General features: G+C 38.5%; 1 protein-coding gene across 6 annotated transcripts in view; it reads left to right on the plus strand.

Moving 5' to 3' along the window:
* Window positions 1-23,441, plus strand: part of PJA2 (praja ring finger ubiquitin ligase 2) — a 62,359-nt gene that overhangs the window by 19,830 nt on the left and 19,088 nt on the right. For 2 of the 6 annotated variants that reach the window (XM_058043287.1, XM_058043292.1), the window contains exons 4-8: window positions 1,398-1,583; window positions 2,983-3,168; window positions 5,209-5,317; window positions 9,489-9,603; window positions 9,891-10,006. In XM_058043287.1, coding sequence (XP_057899270.1) covers window positions 1,398-1,583; window positions 2,983-3,168; window positions 5,209-5,317; window positions 9,489-9,603; window positions 9,891-10,006 — 712 coding nt within the window. Of the gene's footprint in view, window positions 1-1,397; window positions 1,584-2,982; window positions 3,169-5,208; window positions 5,318-9,488; window positions 9,604-9,890; window positions 10,007-11,231; window positions 11,396-17,627; window positions 19,817-23,441 lie in introns of those variants that run through there. The other 4 variants (XM_058043291.1, XM_058043289.1, XM_058043288.1 and 1 more) reach the window with 4 other exon arrangements.

Below are 23,441 nucleotides of genomic sequence, written 5' to 3' on the forward strand. Positions count from 1 at the left end.
TTTGACTAAAAGCAAAGGAGGAGTGTTTTAAAGTGTGTTGGAAGTCATTCTCAGATTGTAAAATAGAGACAACTAAAACAAGGCATGAATATTTCAGCTATATACAATTTAATCTAAGATGAATTTGTATAATATATATTAAAAAACTTGATCAAACAAGATAAAAACAAACAGCATTCCAAACCAAACTCCCAACCCAAAACCAAAGAACCAAACAGATCAAAAGGTTAAAAAAAGTCAATATTCAGCTTTAGATGGTGTAATGCATTAGATGAAATGCCCAAAATTAATGAATATTCTCATTTCCATCACTTTTCTTAGTCATCAAAATTGTGGTAGAAAAATTTATTCCTGCCTCAAATTAAAATGCTTGTATATAATCTTTGTCTTGAACTTCTTCATTCTTGTAAAACCTGCAGTATATACTATGCAGTTTTTCAAAAGCACTGAAAATTCCTTAAATTGAAAGTTCTACTGGCATACATTTGTAATATTCGATAAAGGGAGGAAATTAGTGAGTTTGTAGGTGGGGGAATAAGAATACACTTAACATACTGGGTTTAGCAGATTAGAGAACTATGCTGTGGGTGTTGTGGATTGCTTCATAAAATGAGGTCCAGTAAGCAAGTTGGCTGTTCACGTGTGTGTTTTCTCTAACTTTTTGAAGTGACAGAGCTAGTTGACTTTTTTTTGGATTTTCAGTAATTGTCACTGTAGTGAGTGAGTCATCTAAGTGCCATTACCAATGGTAGCAGTCGTTTATCCTTCCTAAGATTGTGCTAGCACTACTATTTTGTTTAAGCTGCTCAAAGCTTGTTTATTGCCCTTTCCTGTGTGGTGGCTGAGAAAATTGTCTTTTCAAAACTCCCTGCTGGTCATATTGTTTGGGGTAGTGAATCAAATAATTTGGAGTTTGTAATCCATTATATCTTTCTATGTTAAAAAAGGTCATTCTGTATGGCTTATATTTTCTGAGATCTGTGGATTTAAATTTGTTTGGCTGAGAGGTAAGGCTAACATTGATTATTATTTGTTAATCAAGCAGTGCCACTGCTGCCATTTTTCTAATCTGGGAGAAAGATGTGTGTAGTGAGACTGGTTTCTGTTTCTGAGTTGTTTCCTGTACTCTACATATGGGGCAAGAGAAGAACAAAACATTTTTGCAAAGTAGGATGGGTAGAATGTTTGAATTTTTTTTTACAGACTAATTTTCTTTTTTTTTTAAATAACTCTATGTGCATTTGATTTGTAATGCATCTATAGATAGCACAAGATTAATTTCTCTTAGAAAAAAAGTTGCTGATATTGAGAGCAATGTTGATAGAAAAGTAGGAAATTATTTTCTTTTCCCTAAAGCAGTGTTTGAATTCATACTGTGTTACTTGTTTAAATTGCAGCTCAGAGTGGAGTGATGGAGAATGGTCTACATCTGTGCCCTCCTATTTTACTGCTATGGAAAAAGAGCAGTCTTCAAGTGATGAAAGCTGGGAGACTGTCTCGTGCAGGGAGGAGCGTGACTCTGGTGTGCAGAGGAGCAGCAGTGGTGTGACAGAGGAGAGCACAGACTTCTGTTTCCAAGAAGAGTATGCCTTTATTTTATTGGCTAACTTCCTACAGCTTCTAGCATCGCCAGTAGTGGGGTATTCACGTAGCACTACATAGAATAGCATCTAAAAGCGGTTACCATGCTAGCAACAATCATTTGCCTACATCACAATAATCTGAATAGTTGTATGCATTTCAAATCAGGGAAAATGGCATTTCATGCAAGCAGTTCTTTGTAATGAAACATACAGAAACAATGAGAGTGTATTGACATGTAATTTCAATATGGCTAATAGACTTAATATTGACTTTAAAAAGCCAGTTAGGCAAGTTAATTTTTAAGATATACATGTTACATAAACATCCTTTGATACTGCATAGGACTCCTGGAAAAGAACTTGTTTATCTCTCTGCTTATTGCTTCTCCTATTCCACTGCTGCTCCTTATTTTCTGCAGCCCTATCGGTGATTGAAGAAAACTTGAATTTCTTGCTTGCTCTAGTAACTTTAAACTTTATTTTTCTAGTCATTCAACTGTAGCTGCCTTTGCTATAAGGCAAAATTTGTAGCTATGTACAAATAAGAGGAACGTTCTTAGCTTTTTTTAAGCATTTAATATTGACTCTAGTTTGGATCTTTATAAAGCAAAGGCCACACTTAAGTGTTCTTTCAGCTTCTTACGTGCAGTTAGGTGCTTCTATTGCTAAGCAATCCTCTTTGTTGTTAATGCTTTTTTAGTATTCTCCACATTCTTGGGTATTGAAGAACTAGTGTGACTTTATGAAAACTTTATAATAACTCATCTCTTTCAGACAACAATAATGGAGATTTTTAACTTTTTTTTTATATGATCAGCATAAAAATGTATGCATCTTTAACATAATTCGTGCTTATTTTCCCTTCTATAAGGAAAGTGGGCCTCACAGCCCCATGAGACTCTGCATCCAGGTGACTTTTGCTCCTCTAGAATATCCAGGAATGAGAGGAGTCTTTCTCTTGCAAGATAGCTTCTCTTGCAAACAGTAGCTCTTTGCATTGCAGTCAAGCCAAGCTTTGCCATGGAGGCTGCTCAGGGTGTCAAGACAATCTTTCTCCGTAGTGCCTTTGGGAATTTGTAGATAAATAAGATGTTTATTACCAAATTTATTAACCCTGGCAGGGATGTTGTCTGTACTAGAGAAAATTTGAAACAAACTGCATACTGTACTGCTGGCCTTGAGCATTAGACAAAACTGCCACAGAATCATGGGTGTTACTAGATTATGAGCCCTGTGAATTTCTTGAATTTTTATGACAAATGCTTAATTCCTAATCTGTGACTCTGTAGTCTGGGAAACATGTCTGTTTAGTCTTTGTTTTGTTTGGCTTTTGTTGCTTATATGTGTTTGTAAGTTCTCTTAGCTTTTTAGTTTTAGCTTTTTATTTCTTTATATAAAGGGAGCAGGCATTATTGGAGGAAGGTGAAATTCCTTGGTTACAGTACCAAGAAGAAGTAGAAAGTAGCAGTGATGAGGAAAATGATCCAATTCGTGATTTTGTACATCTTGGATTCTTCTTGTTGGATGGAAATAACAATCTTGAGGATGACTCCAGTGTGAGTGAAGATCTGGATGTGGAGTGGAGGTATGCATTTGATAGTTGTCTGCTTTCATTTCAGAGGTTTTGTAGTTACTATTTTGTTTTCTGTATAAGATATCAAAAGTACTTATGCATATCAGTATGCAGTTGCTTCAAGGACTAATAATCTCAGTTTTAAAGTTTAAGGTATTTCAAGTGCTATGTATCTTCTAATGAGAGAGAAGGGAATAGAGTTGCTAAATCAGGTGGTGATTTGTGAAAATTGTGGTGCCCTAAATATGCAAGGCATGAGTTTATTTTCTAATTTAATTTTCAAGTGGAAGTGTAACAGAAATAAGGCAGTATAAATGTAATCAGCATTCAAGTCAGTCCTATTTTATAATTGGTCTTTTCCTCCTTTCAAACTGGTGTAAGTTAGTCATTGTAGATCTATTTTATTTCTCTGTCAAATGCCATACACTTATCCAATATTATAATAATTTTGAATGCTTCATTCCATTTTCTTTCATTAGATTACTGAAGGATATTGCAATCAATTTATTATAAACATGCTTCAAATACCAGGAATAAAGTGATTGGAGCCACATACAAAATAGTATAATGTATAATAGTATAATGTGTTGGTTTAGAATGTGATAGACAAAAGGTTTTCCAGTGAGAGACATAACACATGCTCTCTTCTGGTTATTAAAACATAGACTTGAGCGCAGACATACCAACACTGTTGTTTTCACCTTGTGAAGTTATATTGTAGAAAAGCATAATAGGGACTAATGCATGAGAGTCCAAACTAGAAGTAAGACCTGTATTCTTACACTGTCAGGCAGTAAGCTAGCAATGGAATTGTGTGATAGGGACAGAAGCTGTCTTTTAAGTGTTGGAGGTTGGCCTTGGTAAGCTTCTTAGTTACTGAAAAAAGGAACAAAGATGTTGATGATCTGTTAAGTTTGGTCTGCTGAACATATGCAGACCTGTACATCATTTCACTTGCGCCTGTTTTAAGATTTAATTTCTGAATTTCTAAAACAGAACTCAAAGGACCTGACACATGATGTAATAACAATCTGATTGTTAGTTGTAAAACAACTTAATACCAATACATATGAAACATATTAGCTGAACTTATACTCTTTCACAGTAAGAACTCCCATCGGGATGTTCTGAAGTATATACTGTGGGATTGTGATACCACTGTACTGGGACCAAAACTGCAGAACTGTCTCTGAGAGGCTGGAACTGCCTCCCCATGTGGGAGAAAGCTTGTTCCAGCTGACTCCAGTGGACCCACCATAGGGTGGGGCCTCTGGGAAAGTATTAAGAAAGGATAAAAAATGTTGAACAGTAAGCAGTGTGTGAGAGAGAAATGAAGATAATGTGAGAGAAGCAACCCTGCAGACACCAAGGTAAGAAAAGAAGGGGGAGGAAGTGCTCTAGAGCCGGGGAAGACCGTGGTGGAACAGGTAGGAATTTGCTGATGGAACTGTGTCTGTGGCGAACACGTGCTGGAGTAGCTGATGGAGGACTGCAGCTTGTGGGAAAAACCTGTAGGAGCAGGGAAACAGTGTAAGGAGGAAGTAATTGCAAAGAGGAACTTCCCTTGGACAGACCACAACCCCTATTCCTTTTTCTCTGCCCTGCTTGGGATAGGGAAAATTAGAGGGCTCAAGGGCTAAGGAGTGAAGTTGAGCCTGGAAATAAAGAGAGGGCTAAGAGAAAGGTGGTTTAGTTTTTGTCTTTGTTTCTTACCATTCAAATCCATTTTTATTGGCAAGAAATTAATAGAATCATGGAGCAGCCTAAATTGAAAAGGAACCTCAAAAGATCATCTGGTTCAACCTTTCAATTAAATTAAGGCTTTTCCTGAATTGAGTCAGTTTTGCCTGTGGTGATGATTGATGACTCATGGCACTTATTCTTGTCCCATGAGCTTTTTATCTTATTTACATGTCCAGTTGAGGCAAGGGAGGGAGAGATCAGATGGCTGGGTATCGGGCTGTGATGTGCAATAATTTGGTATATCCAGACTTTCTGTTGTAACTATTAATTTTGAAAATAAGACCATGTTTCCTAACCCATGTTTTTCAGACTACTTGATGAGTTTGGTGATGGCCTAGGACTTGGTCAAGCCATTCCTTACATGGAACCTCAATTTCTCACATATATGGCACTAGAGGGACACTTAGAAGCTGTGGAGGTATTAAAATATTTTTGATGGTCTTATAGCTTTGATGTTGTAGCATAAATATTTATAGTTGAATCCTTTTTCAACTTAATCTGAAAATCAGGGGATTTTCAGATACTTTCCTGTGTTAGCTTGAACTTTTGGGTCAGCAAACATGAAAATACATCTTGAAAGTTCTTTTAAAGGATGTACTACAAGAAGTCATTTCTCAGTACCTGCTTCTTTTAGTATATTCATCTATTTGCTCATAAGGCCAAGAAAGTTACTGGTTTCTACCAGTGTGAACATATGCCATTTAATTCTAAAGAATTTTGCCAAATTCTCTATATAACGAAGGAAAGCTTATGCTTGAACCTGTGCCTGTGAATTGTAGCAGCTTTTTTTTTTTTTTTTCAAGAGTGTATTTGGATTCCTGAAATTTTTATTTATCAGTAGAAGACGCTTTCTGTGTTTGACTGTCTTACTCAGTATATTTTAAATTTTAAAAAAGAGTTTTAAAAAAACCCCATCGAGTAACAAACAGACAAAAAACTCCAATCGGGTAAAGAAACCACCTGAAAAAAAAAAGTCTTTTATCTTTACCTTGATCTATCCCATATTACCTGTGTGATTTTTTGGATATAGACCAAAGCATTTATTATCAAGAACCAGCATGGTTATGGTTTTTGTCTTTTTTTTTTAACTTCAGGTTGGTCAATGTCAGAGTGAATATAGAGCTAGCTGAGATCCAGTTTGATTCAGTATGACAATTCTGGCACTGCTAGAAATCTCCCCTGCAGGGTATTTGTCAAAATAAAAGCTAAATGATGTGCAGACATATAATATGGTGTTACAACAGCTGAACTGAATGTTTTGTAGGTCACGTAAGTTTAAGGCAGCAAGGGGCAGTTTGGCTGCTAGCACCCAAGTTAAAGGGGTGAACCGGGCAGGCTGTATGTCATAGTGTGCTTGCAGACAAAATACCAAGGGCACTTTGAAATGCTCTCTAAAGCTGGCAGACAGTGGAACAATCATAGATAACGGGGTTTTTTTCCGTGAATATGTGCAAAGTCAATGATTTTCTGAATAAGGTTCCCAGGTCTTTTCCAAGTCAGTGGATGGGGCCAATCCTGTAAGTTGGGAGTCATGCAGTTTCCAGGTTTTGTACGTCCCCCAAGGTATATTGGAGGTCATCATTCATGATCAAATATCACAGGGCCTTCTCCTGTGTAGGATCTTCTTAGCATTACTTATTAAGACACACTTCATTAATGTGGAGAAGGTCTGTCGATACCCTTATTGTAAAAGCAGTGTTTTGAAGCCGTGTAGAGAAGATTCTTGTCTCTAGCGTAGTGGCTGGTTCTCACTACATCAAAAAAAAAACAGATGAACTGCTAAAACAGTTGACCTCCTCCTTTGCACCGAATGAGAGGATCTGTGTAGAGAGGGGAAACTAATCACATCTTTTTTTTTTTTTTTTAATCTGCACATTAACACTTGAGAAGGAGACTGAGTTTATTATGACTCTTAAGTTTTGATTTCTCATTCCTGTATAACAACATTTGCCTAAGTACTCTGTCAGAAGAAATGTGTGCAGTCCTGTCAGAGTGAACTGTAAAAGTAATCCTCGGTGATTATGTGCATGGCTGGTTGAGGAGGTGCTGTAATTATATTTGTGTCACCAGGAGCAGAGTGTCACTGAACACTATTAGCAAACAGGCAGATGACGACAGAGGTCCCTGTGGTACAGGGCACTATGAATGTGGAAACACCGATTCTCTTACATGGCATTTGTGCCTGAAAGTAGCAGACAGCGTGTGAAACTTTATGGTAGGCATAGAAGTCTTGGCGTATCTGGAATTAGTCAGCAGAAAGTGGTAACTGAGAAATAAAAGGTAGAGGACTGTATGTACTTGTATAGACTGTGACCACATAGGCAACACAGGTTCTGAGTAAGAATTCCAAATATTCCCTTCTAATCTCAAGCAGAATATAGAGCACATATTTTTACAGTATGAAATGGTTACTAAAATTGTTCAGGAAATATGAGCAAAATCGTTTACTATTGCTTTGAAATACTTGAAAGGGATGTGACACAATAAAGCACCCAAAATTCAAGTGTGTCTTCATTGGAGGAGATGGAGTGGGAGAGCTCTATCCCTAATAATTATGACATTTGGACAGGAGAAGTAATGAAAGTATTACATATTAGATACTTCTTCTGAAAAGCTGTGTTGTATAGCTTTTATAGCTCTGAGTTCCTAAAACTTAATAGAATATATGTGTGATTTTAAATATTTTTTTCTTCCATCTGTAAGAAAGAAACTACATAGTTGGGAGTGTCTGGTTTACTTCATTAGCAGTACAGGCTAGTTGCCCCTGCTGCATCAGTGACTTTATAAGTATTTCCTGTGCCATTTCACAGATGTGAGGAGCTCAAACCATCATAGGCTGTAACACTCTTGTTTTCTAGCCAAATGTCCATCATTTTGGTTTTGGTACATGGAGAAGTAAGCAGTCACGCAACCAATAAGAGGAAGTACAGGTATTTTGAAGATACATCTTATAAAAGTTATAAAACAGACACTACTTTGGATTTGAAAATGTGGCTTTCAGCCTCAGATTAAGTGTATGGCTTTGTGTCTATCATGTTTCTTTTGTGTAGGTTTCAGAAGCAAGCAAGTAATGCAGTTCTTTCAGTTTGAGAATATTCATGCTGGATATAAACAGAGTAGTTTGACACATAAACAATATTGCAACATTCTGTATCCCTGGGATCTTTTCTAACTTTTCCAGGTGTAGTAGTTACTTTGATTAAGCATAGTATTTTTACCTACTGTTTATTCTCAGACCATTGCAATTGGAGAAAAAACCAAATACAAATACTAAAATCATCTTAATGTTAGTCAAGTAGTACTGTCTGCTGTACCAGAATTTGATGGGTATTAGCAGTAAAATTGAAGCAATATACTTGTTTTGTAGGGGAACTTGCACACAACACTACAAATAACCCCAGGTTTCCCCTTGAACTGACAGATTTCTTGTGGCAGTAGGAGCTGTAAATATTTCTTGGCTCCTGCTGATCTCTCTCTGCCCCAAAGGTTTGACTGTAGGTATAAAACTGCTCGTTTAGATCTGTGGTAGTGTGGTAGCTTGAGGTACCTTGTCACTGTGATCCAAGTCCAAGCATGTTTTCAGGTAGTCCAAGCATGTTTGAAGCTGTAGTAACTTCAGGGAAAGTGTAAAAGGAAAGACAACTGGAGAGGTTTCTGTATAGTCCAGTGTTTCTCTAGTATATAGAGCATTTTACTTAAGCGTGATATTTTTGTAATGTTAGGAATACACTATCTTATACTTCTTACTAAGAGAGTTTTGTAGCCAATGTAAATAATTTTCAAGCTGATTAGAACAGTAAGTAGTTGTATTTAAATGATGTGACTAATTCATTCAGGGTGTGAACCCAGCGTTTGTGTTCTTCAGTTTGCGTGATGTTCAAACAGGTTAGTATATTTCTCAGCAAACACAACCACATATTCTGAGTTCTGTGATTTTAATTTTTTTTTTCTTCTGGATATCCTCTGAGCGCCTTACACAGTTGAATGTATGATGTACACATCAAATATGGTGTAGACTTATAGTCTTAAAGATTTTGTATGGTAAAAAAATTTAGTTTAAAAAAGTTACTTCAGAGCATTTGGTCTGTTTTAAGACTAGAAATATCTACATAGATCTTGGGGTTTTTATTTCTTGAAGTTTACACTCTTAGTGTAACCAAGGTACTTAATATTTTTTGTTTGTGCCTGAGTAATTTAATAATTGAGGCCAAGAAACACATTAATGAGGCATTTATTTTCAAGAAGACAATGAAAGGACAGTTTCAGCTTGGCAAGCTTTATTACATTTTCAACTTGCTTCTTTTTCTGTAACTTTTTAAAATTAACAAATATTCACTGTAGATTAAGTTGTGACACTGTCCTCATACTCTAAGAATGCTTTAAAAGCAAGGCATTGCTGTTTTGACCTTCAGTTTCATCTCATTCATTACAAAAATAAAAATTATTAAATGGTTAGTTTGACAGACATGTCTTCCATTTTGAAAAGTAACACTGCTAGAATGGGATTCCTTTTCATGCTTGTTTGTTTGTATTGTATGAAATGTTACATTGGTGAATAATAGAACTTGATCTCTGTTTACCCCTTTCAGACTGCTCTGGCACAGTTGGAGTCTCTTACATTTGATGCTGAACAGACTCATCCACCTGCTACAAAACAGACCATAGATAGCCTGCCACAGATTGTTGTCACAGGTGACTACAATGGTATGGAAAAATAAGGAAAAAATAATTTCCACAAAGTTCGTAAGAAAAAATTCAACTTTCTCTAATACCATAGATGCAATATTTAAGTGTACTTACTGCATAATGCTGTCTTAAGATCTTTTGAATCTGAGTATAATCTTGATCCATTTGGAAAAGTAATCTTAATAGAGTTACTGTGACTGTATTTTGTAACCATTAGTGATACTGTTGATAATATATGTACTTGAATCTGAGCTCCCCTGAGATGTAAAACAAGGTATTAATGCTTTTTTTCATCATGGCTTTAGGTCAAGAGCAGTGTTGTACTATCTGTTGCAGTGAATATGTGGAAGATGAAATCATTACAGAGCTACCCTGTCATCATTTGTTTCACAAACCTTGTATAACTCTTTGGTTACAGAGAGTAAGTACTACAGGTGGAGGGCTTGGGGGCAGGGAGGGTTGTGTATATTGTGTATTCTTCTCGGAAGAACTTTTAACTCTTTGAAAATGTGGGATGAAATACCAAGAATTTATGAAATATTATTTGACTTTATGCATTTTAGAACCAAATTCTAATGCAAGTGAGGAAAAAAATTATATTTTTACTCACCTGAAGGTCAGTTTCTTCAATAGAGGGAATATTTCTGTAAGGGAAAACATGTTTTCCTTTACTAAGAATGAAAAACACGGATTAGTTATAACTTGTTTTGGTACAAGAAAAACTTTCTTTACTATACTTCTGTCTTGAAGAAAAGACAATGAAGTCATTTTCTCTGAGAAGAGCAAAGGGTTTGATCTGTCTTACCACAATGTCAGGCCCATTTATTGTGACAGAGGCTGGCAGAGGAAATAGTGAAATGCTTGTAGATTAACTTTTTTAAAAATTACCTTTATTAATTCTATACAATATTAATTAATTTAATTTAATTTTAATTATCTATAATCACTTTGCTTCCAATTGTCTTAAAAAGGCTTGCACCATGTTGAAGCTAAACTAAAACAACTGTAATTAATGAACTGGTATGATTTTTTTAGTTGCACTTCTACTCTCCTTTATGTGCATTACAAGCCTGGATTTGGTTGTTCTCAGTGAGCTTACAGTGTAACACAATTTCCTCAAGAGTATAAGAGAAAGATTAATTAGTTTTACCATGGGATAAATATCAGAATACCTCTAGCATGGAGGCCTGATGGATTTCTTTGATGGGTTTATAATTTTTTTTACCGTGATAATGTTGATTACCATACGCATTTTTCTTGTTTTACACATCCTGCCTTTTTTTTTCTGTTGTCATAGTAAGCAGCTCTTGCTGAAAACTAGGTTTTTCAACATCTTAGATTTGGGCTGTACCTAACTTATATTTAATCTTTGCCTCAAAAAAAAAAAAAGCCCCACCTGTAAAATCAATGCTGTGAAGAACCTGCAGAGAACCTGATGCATTTGCTATGCAGCAAAACAACTCTTTCTTCTGAGTTTGTCAGCTCTAGGTAGCTGTCAGCTCTAGGTAGCTATGCAGTCAAATTTGAGTTTGAGGTGGTGCTTTTGTGGAGACCCTAAATACTTTATAAATAATAACTTCTAGCTTTTTAGTAGAATTGAATGCAAACTGTGCAAATGACTTGGGTTTTTTTTTCTCTTTTTGTAGTCGGGAACATGCCCTGTTTGTCGTCATGTCCTTGCACCTGTACTTCCCGAAGCAGCTGATGACACTGTTTTTTTTATTTGATTGATGATTCAGCATCTTCTGTTAACATTGCTACAGAACCCTCAGACTAGGGTCGAAAATAAAATCTGCCAACAAAATAAAAATGTAAATTTTGCCTGTTTTAATTATAATGTGAAAAAAAATCAGTATAAAATATTGATATATATAGTCATGGATTGGCGTGGGTTGGAAGGGATTCTAAAGAAGATCTGGCTCCAACCCCCTTTGCTGTGGGCAGGGACACATTCCTCTAAACCAGGTCGCTCCAACTCCCATCCAACCTGGCCTTGAACACTTTCAGGGCTGGAGCATCCACAGCTTCTCTGGGCAACCCGTGCCAGGGCCTCACCACCCTCACCGTGAAGAACTACCTCCTAATGTGTAATCCAAACCTACTTTCTTTTTGTTTGAAACCATTCTCCGTTCTCCTGTCATAAGCCATTGTGAATAGTCCCTCTCCATCCTTCTTGTAGAGTCCCTTCAGGGACTGAAGGGACCTCAAAGCTTTCTCTTCTCCAGGCTGAACAATCCCCATTCTCTCAGCCTTCCCTCACAGCAGAGGTGCTCCATCCCCCTGATCACCTTGGTGCCTCCTCTGGCCTCTCTCCAGCAGCTCCATGTCCTTCCTGTGCCGGGACCCCGGGGCTGGAGGCAGCTCTGCAGGTGGGGTCTCAGCAGAGCGGGGCAGAGGGGCAGAATCCCCTCCCTGCCCTGCTGCCCAGGGGCTCTGGGTGCAGCCCAGGACACACTTGGCTCTCTGCGCTGGCACTGCCATGGCTGGCTCATGTCCAGCTCTCACCCACAGCACCCCCAGGCCCTTCTGGGCAGGGCTGCTCTCCATCTGTTCATGCCCAGCCTGGGCTGGCACCAGGGATTGCCCTGACCCAGGGGCAGCACCTGAGCTTGGCCTTGTTGAACCTCATGGCATTCCCATGGGCCACTGCTCGAGCTTGTCCAGGTCCCTCTGGATGGCATCTGTCCCTCAGGAGTGTCAGCTGCACCACTCAGCTTGGTGTCATCTGCAGATTTGTAAAGGGAGCACTTGATCCCTTCGTCTGTGTCATTAATGAAGACATTAAACAGTTCTGGTCCCACTAGTGATCTTCAAGGCCCACCAGCTGTTGTTGATTAGGACTCTGAGTCATTGAGCACCACCCTCTGGACACAGCTGTCCAACCACTTTTTAGCCCACTCATAAATCCATTTCCAATTTAGAGAGAAGGATATTGTGGAGGATGCTGCCAAAGGTTTTGCTGAAGTCCAGATAAATGACACCCCTAACACTTTCTTTATCCACTGCTGTAATCACTCCATCATAGAAGGCCACCAGATGGGAAAGAATGTGAAGGCAAATGGAAAAAAATAAGCTTGTTTCTATCCAAGTTTCATGTTATCCATACATCCACTTGTACATTGGAAGCGTTCACATTCTGGCAGGTCTTGATAAGTTAATTTGTTTTGACCATTAGACAAAGAGGTAACAACCTTTTTCTAACTAGCCATAGCAATACTAATTAACATAGTATGAAAATAATTTCCCTCAAGTCAAAGAGAAAGTTCTAAGGGTTTTGGATAAAGTTACGTGGTAAGCTGCCTCATAAGTCAAAACTCTGTAGATGTCTTCCATGTTATACAAGGCAGAAAGCCATGTTATACAAGGCAGAAAGCTCCTGTTTCCCCTTCTTTCCTTATTCTGTGCTTGACTGAACACCTGAGCAAAACCAACATTTTTTTAGTAAAGTAAGGCTGCAAAATGCAAATACTCTCTGTCTCTAAAAAATAACTCCATACAAACCACATAAGCTGCTTATATAAGCTGTGAAAAGTGTTTGGATCAGAGTGTCTGAGTTGAAAGGGCCCTTACACATTATCTGGTACTAACCCCTCTGCCGTGGCAGATAGGTTGTTCCAAGCCTGCTCCAGTGCCTCACCACCCTCACAGTAAACAATTCTTTCCAATATCTAATCTAAAACTTCTCAGTTTAAAACCCTTAGCCCTCCTCTTATCACTCTTATCACCCTGGTTAAAAGTTCCTCTTCAACTATTCTGTAGCCCCCCTGGAAGGCTACTCTAAGGTGTCCCTGGAGCATTCTCATCTCTGGGCTGAACAACCCTAGCTCTCTCAGCCTGCCCTCACAGGGTAGGTGCTCCAGCTCCCTGGTTCTCTTGAGTATGTCTATGTCTTTCTTAAGCTAAGGGCTCCAGAGCTAGACACAGCACTCCAGGTAGGGGAGAATTCTCCATGGGAGTGAAGCAGGAAGGTAGAATCATCTCACTTGACCTGCTGCCCACAATCTTTTAACACAGCCCAGGACATGTTTGGCTTTCAGGACTGCCAGTGCATGTTGCAGGGTCATATCAAGCTTTTCATCATCCAGCATCCCAAGTACTTCTAAGTGCTGTTCTCAATCCATTCTCTGCCCAGCCTGTGCTTTATGTTGTACTTGGAATTGCCCTGATCCAGGTGCAGGACCTTGCACTTGGCTCTGTGGAACTTGATGAGATGCACACAGGCCCCTCTCAGGCCTGTCACGGTGCCTCTGGGTGACATCCCCTGCCTGCAGTGTGTCCATCACACCACACAGCTTGGTGTTGTCAGCACATTTGCTGAGGGTGCTCTGATCGACTGCCTGTGTCACTGACAAAGGTGCTCAACAGCGCCAGACCCAACAATAACGCTGGGGGAATCCACCAGTCTCTGGTCTCCACCTGGGACCATCAAGCCATTGACAACAACCCTTTGATTGTGACTGTCCTGTCTGTCAAATCTGTGTCTCTCCCATTTAGAGAGGAGGCTGTTTTGAGGCACAGAAGTCAAGGACTCCTCTCAGGGTGGTGGATCCTGGATCCCAGACTGTGGTTCTGTTCCCACTGTCAGCATGTCTCTGTTTGAGTGTGCTGTCCAAGCACTTTGGCCTGTCTTTCCTTTCCATTTAATTCCCTTTTCTCATCTTGTAACTCCTCTGCAATCTTACCTGCAGATCTCCGCAACTCATCTCACTCCTTGGACTAAGAATAGAAACTGATCCCCTTGAAGAAAGTCATCAGGCAAAAAAATCCAGTTCGAATCCACCCCATTCTTTTTGAAATCTCTACAGGTTTTCTGCAGTTTACCTCCTCTGAGATACAGCCCTAAATTGTCTGTGCACCATCACTTCCTATTTTCCTTTTGAACTCTGCTTCCTTCCTTCCTTCTTTTGCAGACTGTCCAAGCTATTCACATTTCTTCCTGGTGTTTTTTGCTAACTTCCCCTCTTCTTTCAAACTGCATTGTATGCCATACTTGGTTTATGGTGCTCATTTTACTTGTTACCAGACCTTCACCCCTCAACACTGGAAATTCCTCCAGGGCCTGATTTCTGCATCCCAGGCCACCTCCTGTTTTGGTGTCCCTTCTAAATTCCTTCATACTAGTGAGAAACAAGTCAAGAAATTTTTCTCCTCTGGTCTGTCTTCATTATCTGGACTAGACGGCTACCCTCGATGCTCTCCTGTATTTACCTGGACTGCTTGCAGTTGGCTGTGCAATTTTCCCAGCAAGCATCTATGTGGCTGAAGTCTTCTATTGGGATTGTGCCTGCAATTGTGATTCTTCCTGCAGCTGAGGAAAGAGCTCTTCACCAACTTCCTCTCCTTGATCAGGTAATGTGTAGTAGACACCAGCCTCAAGGTTTCTGTTGTTGGTGTAGTCTCTAATTTCCATAAGCTCTTGGTGTAGTCTCTAATTTCCATAAGCTCTTGACTTGCACACTGCTGCTCTTCAAAAGCATCTTTGTGCAATCAATCTCATTTTTGGCATAGATGAAAATTCCCTCAATTGTCTTTTTTGCTTGTCCTTTTTAAATAGTTTGTAGCCATCAGTCACAGCACTCCAGTTGTACAATTCATCCCAGCAAGTTTCTGTAGTAGCAATCAGGTCATGGTTATGTCTCATCTTCTGTAAAGAGGTCAGTAATAGCTGAATTTTTAATCTCTTTCATGAATTTAGTGCAGGTCACAAATATGTGAGCCTTTGGAGGCTCTTACACCAACAACATTCAACAACATTCAACTAATAGTACCTTTGTGTTTGCTTAAGCAGTTTTTCTATTTCCCTGCTGGATTTGTGGGATCTGAAGTAGCTTAAGTTGATTCCTCATTTTATTTCTTTATTTATTTTAATTCCTCACAATTATTTCCTCATTATATTTCTTTGGGTTTTTTTCTGCTTCATCACTCGTCTCTGGTCTTGCTTTGGAGTGAAAGTGTTCAGCCGAAGCTCTCACTATGGGCAGCTTTTCATCTGCCTGAACTCACCGGCTGTGGCTTTTTCCGAACTGTGCACCACTGTTCCTACTTTACAGCTTGGCCCTTAGTGAGCTGTTACCTCTGGGGCTTATCTGATAGCCTTGGAGCCCCAGGATGTGATGCTGCTTTGGCCCTAGTGTTTTCCTTGAATTTTCATACTCTACATTGATACTGTCTTTCTACATGGTGCCATTTCCCCTCAGAATACATTTCTGGGGCATCAGTGTTCTGGCTCACCTTTCCAGGCTTGAATTTATTGATCATCAGATTGACTTTAGAACACACTGAAAGTATTTTCTTCCTGCTGCTTTTAACATCTTCTCTTGAGCTTATTTGTGAGGTAGGTGATCAAACTTTTAGGGACAGCATTTAGGATCAGTTGTTAAATGTTTTGCTATTTCCAAGATACTACCTTTTTGTTGTATTTTTAAAGATGTAAAAATTCCTGTGTTCTTCAGTTTTTTTGAAAGAATTGCAAGGTTGGGTTGCACAAAAAATAAGTATTGCAACAAAATAATTCTTCTGGACATGAAGAAGAGTATAGTTTTTGAGAGCTTTTTACTCCAGAGATGGTTTACCCATTTTAAATTAAAATAATGATGATTAAATACATCTCACTGGAGAAGGGAACTGGCTATAACTTGTTGACATGATGTTATGATATGATTTGATATTTGTGCCCTATTTTGCAAAGCACAGAATTTTTCCTAACTTTGGAGGATTGTGGATTTTTTTCTTGGCACTAGCAAGGCCTACTGAGTGCGCCTTGGAACTCTTCTTCTTTTCTGTTTTTTTCAGGTTTGTTTTTCGTTTTTTGGTGGGTTTTTGTTTGTTTGTTTTTGTTTGTTTGTTTGTTTGTGTTGTTGATGTTGTTGTTGCTTATAGAAACCTCCCTTGATTGGGAATTACTGCTTTACAGTTTGAATCCTAAAAGCTGTATTAATACTGTAGTGATGCTGCATGGCATGCTGCATAAATACTTTGGTGTGTTCTCCCAAAATTCCAGTTTCTCTTACTTGAACAGAACAGGGATAAAAGTGTGGCTTTCTTAGGCTTTTGGATAGAATTTGTCCAATACAGGGCTTCCTTTAGTCAATTTTTTGTTGTTATTTTTTGTTGTTAAAGATCAAGACGATTTCTTCATATTATAGCCTCCCTATAAGATGCTGCTATTTCCACTGAACAAAATACACTGCTGTAGTTGGTAGGCTCATTCTTTCTCAGAAAGCCAAGGCAAAGACGGGAACAAACAAAATTCAGTTTCCTCCCTAAACACCTGCCTGCTCTTCTACCTTGAAAATACATTCTTTCCTTTCCAGTTGCTTTTTATTGAAACAGATGTAACGAGGTTTTGTTGGACGCTGAGGGTGTACAAAACACAGCCTTCTTTACACTGAAGCTTGATTAATTATGGGGGAGTGCTCAATTACTGAATTGTAGAACAGCTGGCAAGGACTAATAGATAAGGCTCCTTGTCTTGTGTTACAAGGAGACAAGTGGGCTACAGTCATCTCTGTGCAGCCTTTGGATGTACAGGCCTGGTAATGAAGGCTTAAGCCTTTGTTTAAACCTTTTAAAGGTGTTCAGGAGCCTTGAGGTTCCCCTGACTTTTGCTATTGTGCCATTGAAATCCAGTCCAAACTAAGCCTGGTACTAGTCAAAGCCCAGGGAGTGCAAGGGTTCATCATAAGCTCATGCCACATTTGTTAAATGCAGTGTAAACAATAATTGAAAATAAAAGTTCTCTTCTCTAAGTTTGAAGCAAAGTTTTTCAGATGACTTTGAATGGAGAGAGAGGAACATATTTTGCTGAGAATATGATGTGTTTGGCATGGATGTAATTCACTCCCAAAGCATATTTCTAGATACATTATCTTTCTCTTTGAACTTACAATAGAATCATTCCTGAAAAGGCCCATTGTGGTTAAGTGAATTTAAGACTATTGCCATAAGGGACACATTTTAAAGCAGTAGCATCAGAGTTGTTTATTTCATAAAACAAATTTGTGCAACTGTAATAATCCTGCTCCATGTTTTCCTTTTAATAGGATAATCTCTCTGTGGTGATGCACTAATGTGAGCGCATCTGAATTTACTCGATGAATGCAGTAGGTATCCTGTTCTGAAAAATGCCAAAAATGGAAAAAGAAAAACAACCCTGGCTCAGTAATTTCAGTTTTATTTTATCTGCACATTTTTACAATCCATGCTCTTTCCCCTGCGTTTTTCCTTTTTATTGGTATCAGTGAGTGCTTTAAGATATACATAATAGAAAACAGAAAAATATGTTAGTTATATGCAGTCCTTTGGTCAATGTGGTACACACAGACAACTAAGATGCCTACTTATTTAGACAAGAGAAGTAATATCACTGTGTGGAAAATAAGTCCTTTTATAGGTTAATAAGCAAAATATGTATTTCCAGATTTTATTGTCCTAAAATTCCACATAATTGTAATTTTTTTTCAGTCTTAAGTCTGTGTGTAGATAGACAATTACTGTGCTCTGAGCCATGCATGATAAATAATTACACACAAAACAACTAATAATAGTTATTAATGAGTAAGTATGAGGATTTAATTATGTATTGAGGCCAAAATGTAAAAGGCATGATTTTCATGTATACTACGGCTGCTTTGCCCTCCTGAGGCAAAAGAAAAGGCTCTCCAGAAGGCGTAAAAGATAATTAGGTACATAGGAAATAGGAAGGAGGATTAGTCTAGCTGGTTTCTTCACCTACCTTTAAATCACAGTAAAAACAAGTCCTTCTTTCAGTTGTGAAGCAGAATTGTCTTTAGCTTACCAGGCAGGAACCTTTGAAAATATGTCAAGGAAGTCAATGAAATTTAATGTGATGGTGAGAATTATGTTTTCCAAGGCAAGTTAGGTATTTTATGTCAGATTTTCTAATTGACAAGAACCAAGGGCTACAAATTTTAGTGTTGTAAGTGCTACTCATTGGTGATAGTTAGGACCTGGCTGATCTTTCATAGCTTTGTATTAAGAAAACCTAAAGAGAAAATAAATTTCTTATTAGGATATTAAAATCATTGGTGAAAGTATTTCTTTATTGTACATTGAGTACTATGCTAATATGTATGACCTGCTAATTTGGAAGATTGTCAATGGGTAGAAGGGTTTCCTTGTGGATGAGTGGAATTCCCTCCTCTTACTAGAAGCAGAAACATAAAAAATGCTTTTCTAATAGTTCTTTAATTCTGCAATAGGAGGATGTCAGCTGCAGAAACACTGACACAGATTTGAAAATGCTTTTTGCATATTCCAGACATCCTTTTATAAGGTGTTAACTTGTTTTGCTAGTCAAGGAAGATGTTCTTGTCAGCAATACTGTAAATAGGTTCCTCTCAAGCTATTTTAGTGAAATGTATTGGAGCCTGCATACTGCACATGCCTTTGTCTTCTTTATTGTTTTAACTCCCAGAATCACAAGTCATGTATGAAAGAAGGAAGTTTTGCTATAGAGATTAAAAATGTGATTTAGTCCTCATTATTTACATTAAAGCTCCATAAGACTGTGAGGCTTTTCTTCTGATATGAATAACTGAATGGACCAACACAAAGCAAATCTAGCATCACACACACAAATAAAACAAAATAGCCTGACTGAAGAGTTTGCTCCTAAATGGTGAGCTTTTAGGACATGAATGAATAGCACCATTTAAACAGAAGTGATGCGAGAGAACAAGGGATCCTCAGCAGTATTTGTTACCTGCAGATAGCCACAGTCCTTCAGTTATCTTTCTCTCTGTGACACAGCAAGTATCTTCCTTGGAGCTTTTGAAACAAATTTCTAGTTCACCAGGACTTTTGGTGAAGGAATGCCCTTCAGGTCCGTTCACTTCATGCAGTCTTCTTCTGAAAGTGGCCAGCAGGAAGGGGAGAAATGGGAGCAGAAAAAATATGGTCTTTCAAGTGAATCTAGGCAACCTACAGTATCAACCAAGACCAAATTCAGTTGTGAGTAGAGGATAAGAAGTTAAAAAAAAATTAGTGTGTGGCACAAAAATGCTTTTGGCAGCTCTGTCCCACAGCAGAAAGCATGGAAGTTCCCAAGGCACTGCTGACTGGCCCACTGCACTCCTCTAGCTCTTCAGGAAATGTGGAGCCTGATCACTAAAATAGATTCAAAATCTCTTGGTCTAAATCTTACAATATCTGTGAGACAGGTTTTTTCTGAGAGGAATAATTTGCATTTATTGGTGTCAGGGACACCGAAAGGATGCCTGTGTGCCCTGCAGGTTAAGAGTGTGTTCATGAGACACATGTGACCTGCAGAAGGATCTTTATCTTAAATTATCACTTCAGAGTGTGTCACTGTACACTCTCCTGCTCTGAATCAGTTATCATAACTAACTGAAAAAAAGAAGCATCAGTTAATTTGTTGAGAAAAATTAATGTTCTGTTACTGAAATTGATTTGATAAATGACAGTAATCAGAGGCATATATTGCTGCTACAGTCAGTGTGTGTTAGTGAAGTATCTGAGGGTAGCATTTTCTCCTTCTATACCCCTTCCAGAGAGAAGGTGTCTCTTTGTGGGCATAATTCAAGCACAGAGCACCAAGAGCAACCTATGGGTGTCTCATTTTCAGAATAAATACATATTGAAATTGCAACTTACATTCTAAACAATTATAGATGATTTTTATGTTTTAGGGTTTGTACTTGGGATGCCAGTACTGCTGGCAACTGTTTTTCTTCTGTCTTATGTTAGGCATGACATCATGCATATGAGGGAGAAACTAAATTTTTTCCCACTCACCTGCTGCATTTTGAAGTTATCAGCAAGGCAGTATAATTAGTTAACTTGCATTAACATTCTGGTTGCCTTGTTATGCTGTGAATTGGAGCACAATGGAGAGTGCAAGGTAGCCTCAACTCCTTTACAGTACCAGAACAGATGCACTCAGGGAATGTGCTGCAATGCAGGGTAGCAGCTTGTCAGAAAGACTTTAGACAATATTGCCTTAAAAAAAAGGAGGGGGGGGGGAGCATGTCAGGGCTGATCCAGTTTTTCATGGATTTTTTTGCATAGTTTCAATGTTCATTGGATAATCATCTGAATACTGAGTTGATACCACAGGGCTAGACTGAAATACAGTATCTGAATAAACTGTTTGGGTTTTTTTAAACATAATTACCTGCCTTCAAAACAGATCACAGCTATGTACAAGATATGGTGGAATTTCTAGTTCACTTTAAAGCTCCAGAGATCAGTTAGAAATCCTTTCAGGCTTTTCATTATCCAAGTAAAAAATATATCAAATATTGATGAACTTCTTGAAGCATTGTGATCTGTCATTGCATCATTTTAATTAAAAAACGCTAGTCTAAAAACTAAATATATATATTTTTATTTGCTACAGTTAAAACTGTTCTCGTGCAGCTTTTTGCTATCATTCTTATGAATGCTATTTATGTCTTCCTGTATCACATAAATTAAGCTTTGATGAAGGTCTAATTCTTCAAAATTCTTGCTGCTCTTTCCATGCATAAAATTCAAATATATTTGCAGTTCCCAAATGCAAAACTCTGTTGCTGTTATATGACACACGTCCTCATTCAGATGCAAATTAGGTTTTTTCTTTCCTGAGGTAAAAAAGGAGTGAGAAAGCAAAAAAGTAGCTGAGCCTTTGTCTGTTTCCTTAAGTGAGTCTCTTGTCCTCTGTATGTGTGACAGTTTGACATATGAGGTGATGACTAATTTTGCAAAATTTCAGGAATATAACTTAGAATGGCAGAACTGGCTGAAAGATGTTGTGAAAGTTCAGTTTGAAATTCTTAAATACATATTCATTGCAATTTTGCCTACAAGCCTGTAAGCATTTGCATTCCTTTCTGTGCTACTTAAAAAGCTAATGGAGGATAGTACTAGATGCTCAAGTGTTAATCTTTCAGCCTTTAAATGTCTTTATTATGAGCTTTATTATGTTTTCTTAACCATGACCACTATCCTTTTTTTCATCCTGAGCATCTGTGTAATGCAACTGGGAAGTGATTTATAGTTCAAAGTAGGGAAGCAGAAGATTGAAGGCTGTCCCTCAGTAGCTAAATACAGACTGCAATGTGCAAGCGAAAATGAAAAGCTTGGTTATTTTCCAGAAATCTTTGTAGTGACATCCTTTTCAGGCAATATTCCCACTGAAATCAGTGTACTAAATTAATATTAAATAGATTTAAATTTCTCTTCACAACTGTATTATTCAATACAGAAGCATCTGAGTTCTTCTAAGAGTTTTTATTTGCTACTACCTCAAGGCATATGCCATTTGTTTTCTTTAGCTATTCATAAACCTTTAGTTTGTGGCTTTTATAATTTTGATGCAGTAAATTCCAGAGCACTTGATAAAGCATTAGGGATCATTGAAAGAAAAGAAAAGAAAAAAGAAAAGAAAAGAAAAGAAAAGAAAAGAAAAGAAAAGAAAAGAAAAGAAAAGAAAAGAAAAGAAAAGAAAAGAAAAGAAAAGAAAAGAAAAGAAAAGAAAAGAAAAGAAAAGAAAAGAAAAGAAAAGAAAAGAAAAGAAAAGAAAAAAGAAAAGAGAAAAGAAAAGATTACATTTCCTAAATGCTTGTATAAAATAGTGTGGGATTACACAAAGCACTAGTAAGAACTGTGCCGCAGGAGTGTATGGTCTACTGGAGACTGAAATGTCGGCAAAATAAATGTATTTTAGATACAAATGCACAGTCTTTGCTCAGCAGCTGTCTCAGCATGATCAGATTACAAAGTGGTTGATCTCTGCAGAGCTTTCATATGGGTTGCGAAGGAGGACAAGACAGAGTCTTTATGGAGTTTGACAGGTAGCATTGCAGTGACACTTTTCTTCCAGAAGGCATCTTGGTGCTGGGGACAGGAGGCTCTCCAGCACTTCACACTATTGCAGTGTACACTATTGCTGCACTTTGTCTGGCCAAATATTGGATTTCAGAAGTCATGGTGTAGCCATAAGTGTGCTAAATCCTGGAGAGAAGCTTACACAAATTTGAGAGATAAGCAATCACCAGCCATCTGGAGCTCAGCGATGGAAAGTGCTGGATGCTGCACCTGGGATGGGCAACGCTGGATCTATGAGCACACTGGGAAATGAGAGGTTTGAGAGCAGCACTGTGGAAAGGGACCTGGAGGTCGTGGTTGGTGGTAAGTTGGATCTGAGTCAGCAGTGCCCTGGCAGCCAGGAGGGCCAACCCTGTCCTGGGGACATCAGGCCCAGCATCACCAGCTGGGCAAGGGAGGGGATTGTCCCACTCTGCTCTGGGGCAGGCATGGCCTCAGTCGGAGTGTTGGGGGAAGTTTTGGGTACCATAAGAAAAACATTGAGCTATCAGAGGGTGTCCAAAGGAAGGCAAGATGGTGAAGGGCCTCGAGGCAAGCAGTATGAGAAAGGCTTGAGAGCACTTGATCTGTTCATCCTGGAGGAGACTGAGGAGGAAACTCACTGCAGTTACAACTTCCTTGTGAGAGGAAGAGGAGGGACTGACTTTGATCTCCTCTGTGGTGACCACTGACAGGACTCAAGTAAATGGCCTAAAGGTGAGTCAGAAAATGTTAAGATTAAATATCAGAAATAGGGTTTTTTCAGCTAGAGAGTGAAAACATGCCCATGCATATCTGGGCACTGAACAGACTCCCCAGGGCAGCAGTCACAGCACCAAGCCTGCAGCATTTGGACAGTGCTGCATACATGGTATGCCACAGGGATGTCCTGTGCAGGGCCATGTCTTGGGGATGGTCCTTTGCAGGGCCAGGGGTTGGAGTCAATGATCCTTGTGGTTCCCTTCCAAATGAGGATATCCTGTGATTCTGTGATTCAATGAATCAATGATTTTGTGATTTTCCTCTAA

The sequence above is a fragment of the Melospiza georgiana genome, chromosome Z, assembly GCF_028018845.1.
Source record: "Melospiza georgiana isolate bMelGeo1 chromosome Z, bMelGeo1.pri, whole genome shotgun sequence".
Classification (NCBI taxonomy): Eukaryota; Metazoa; Chordata; class Aves; order Passeriformes; family Passerellidae; genus Melospiza; species Melospiza georgiana.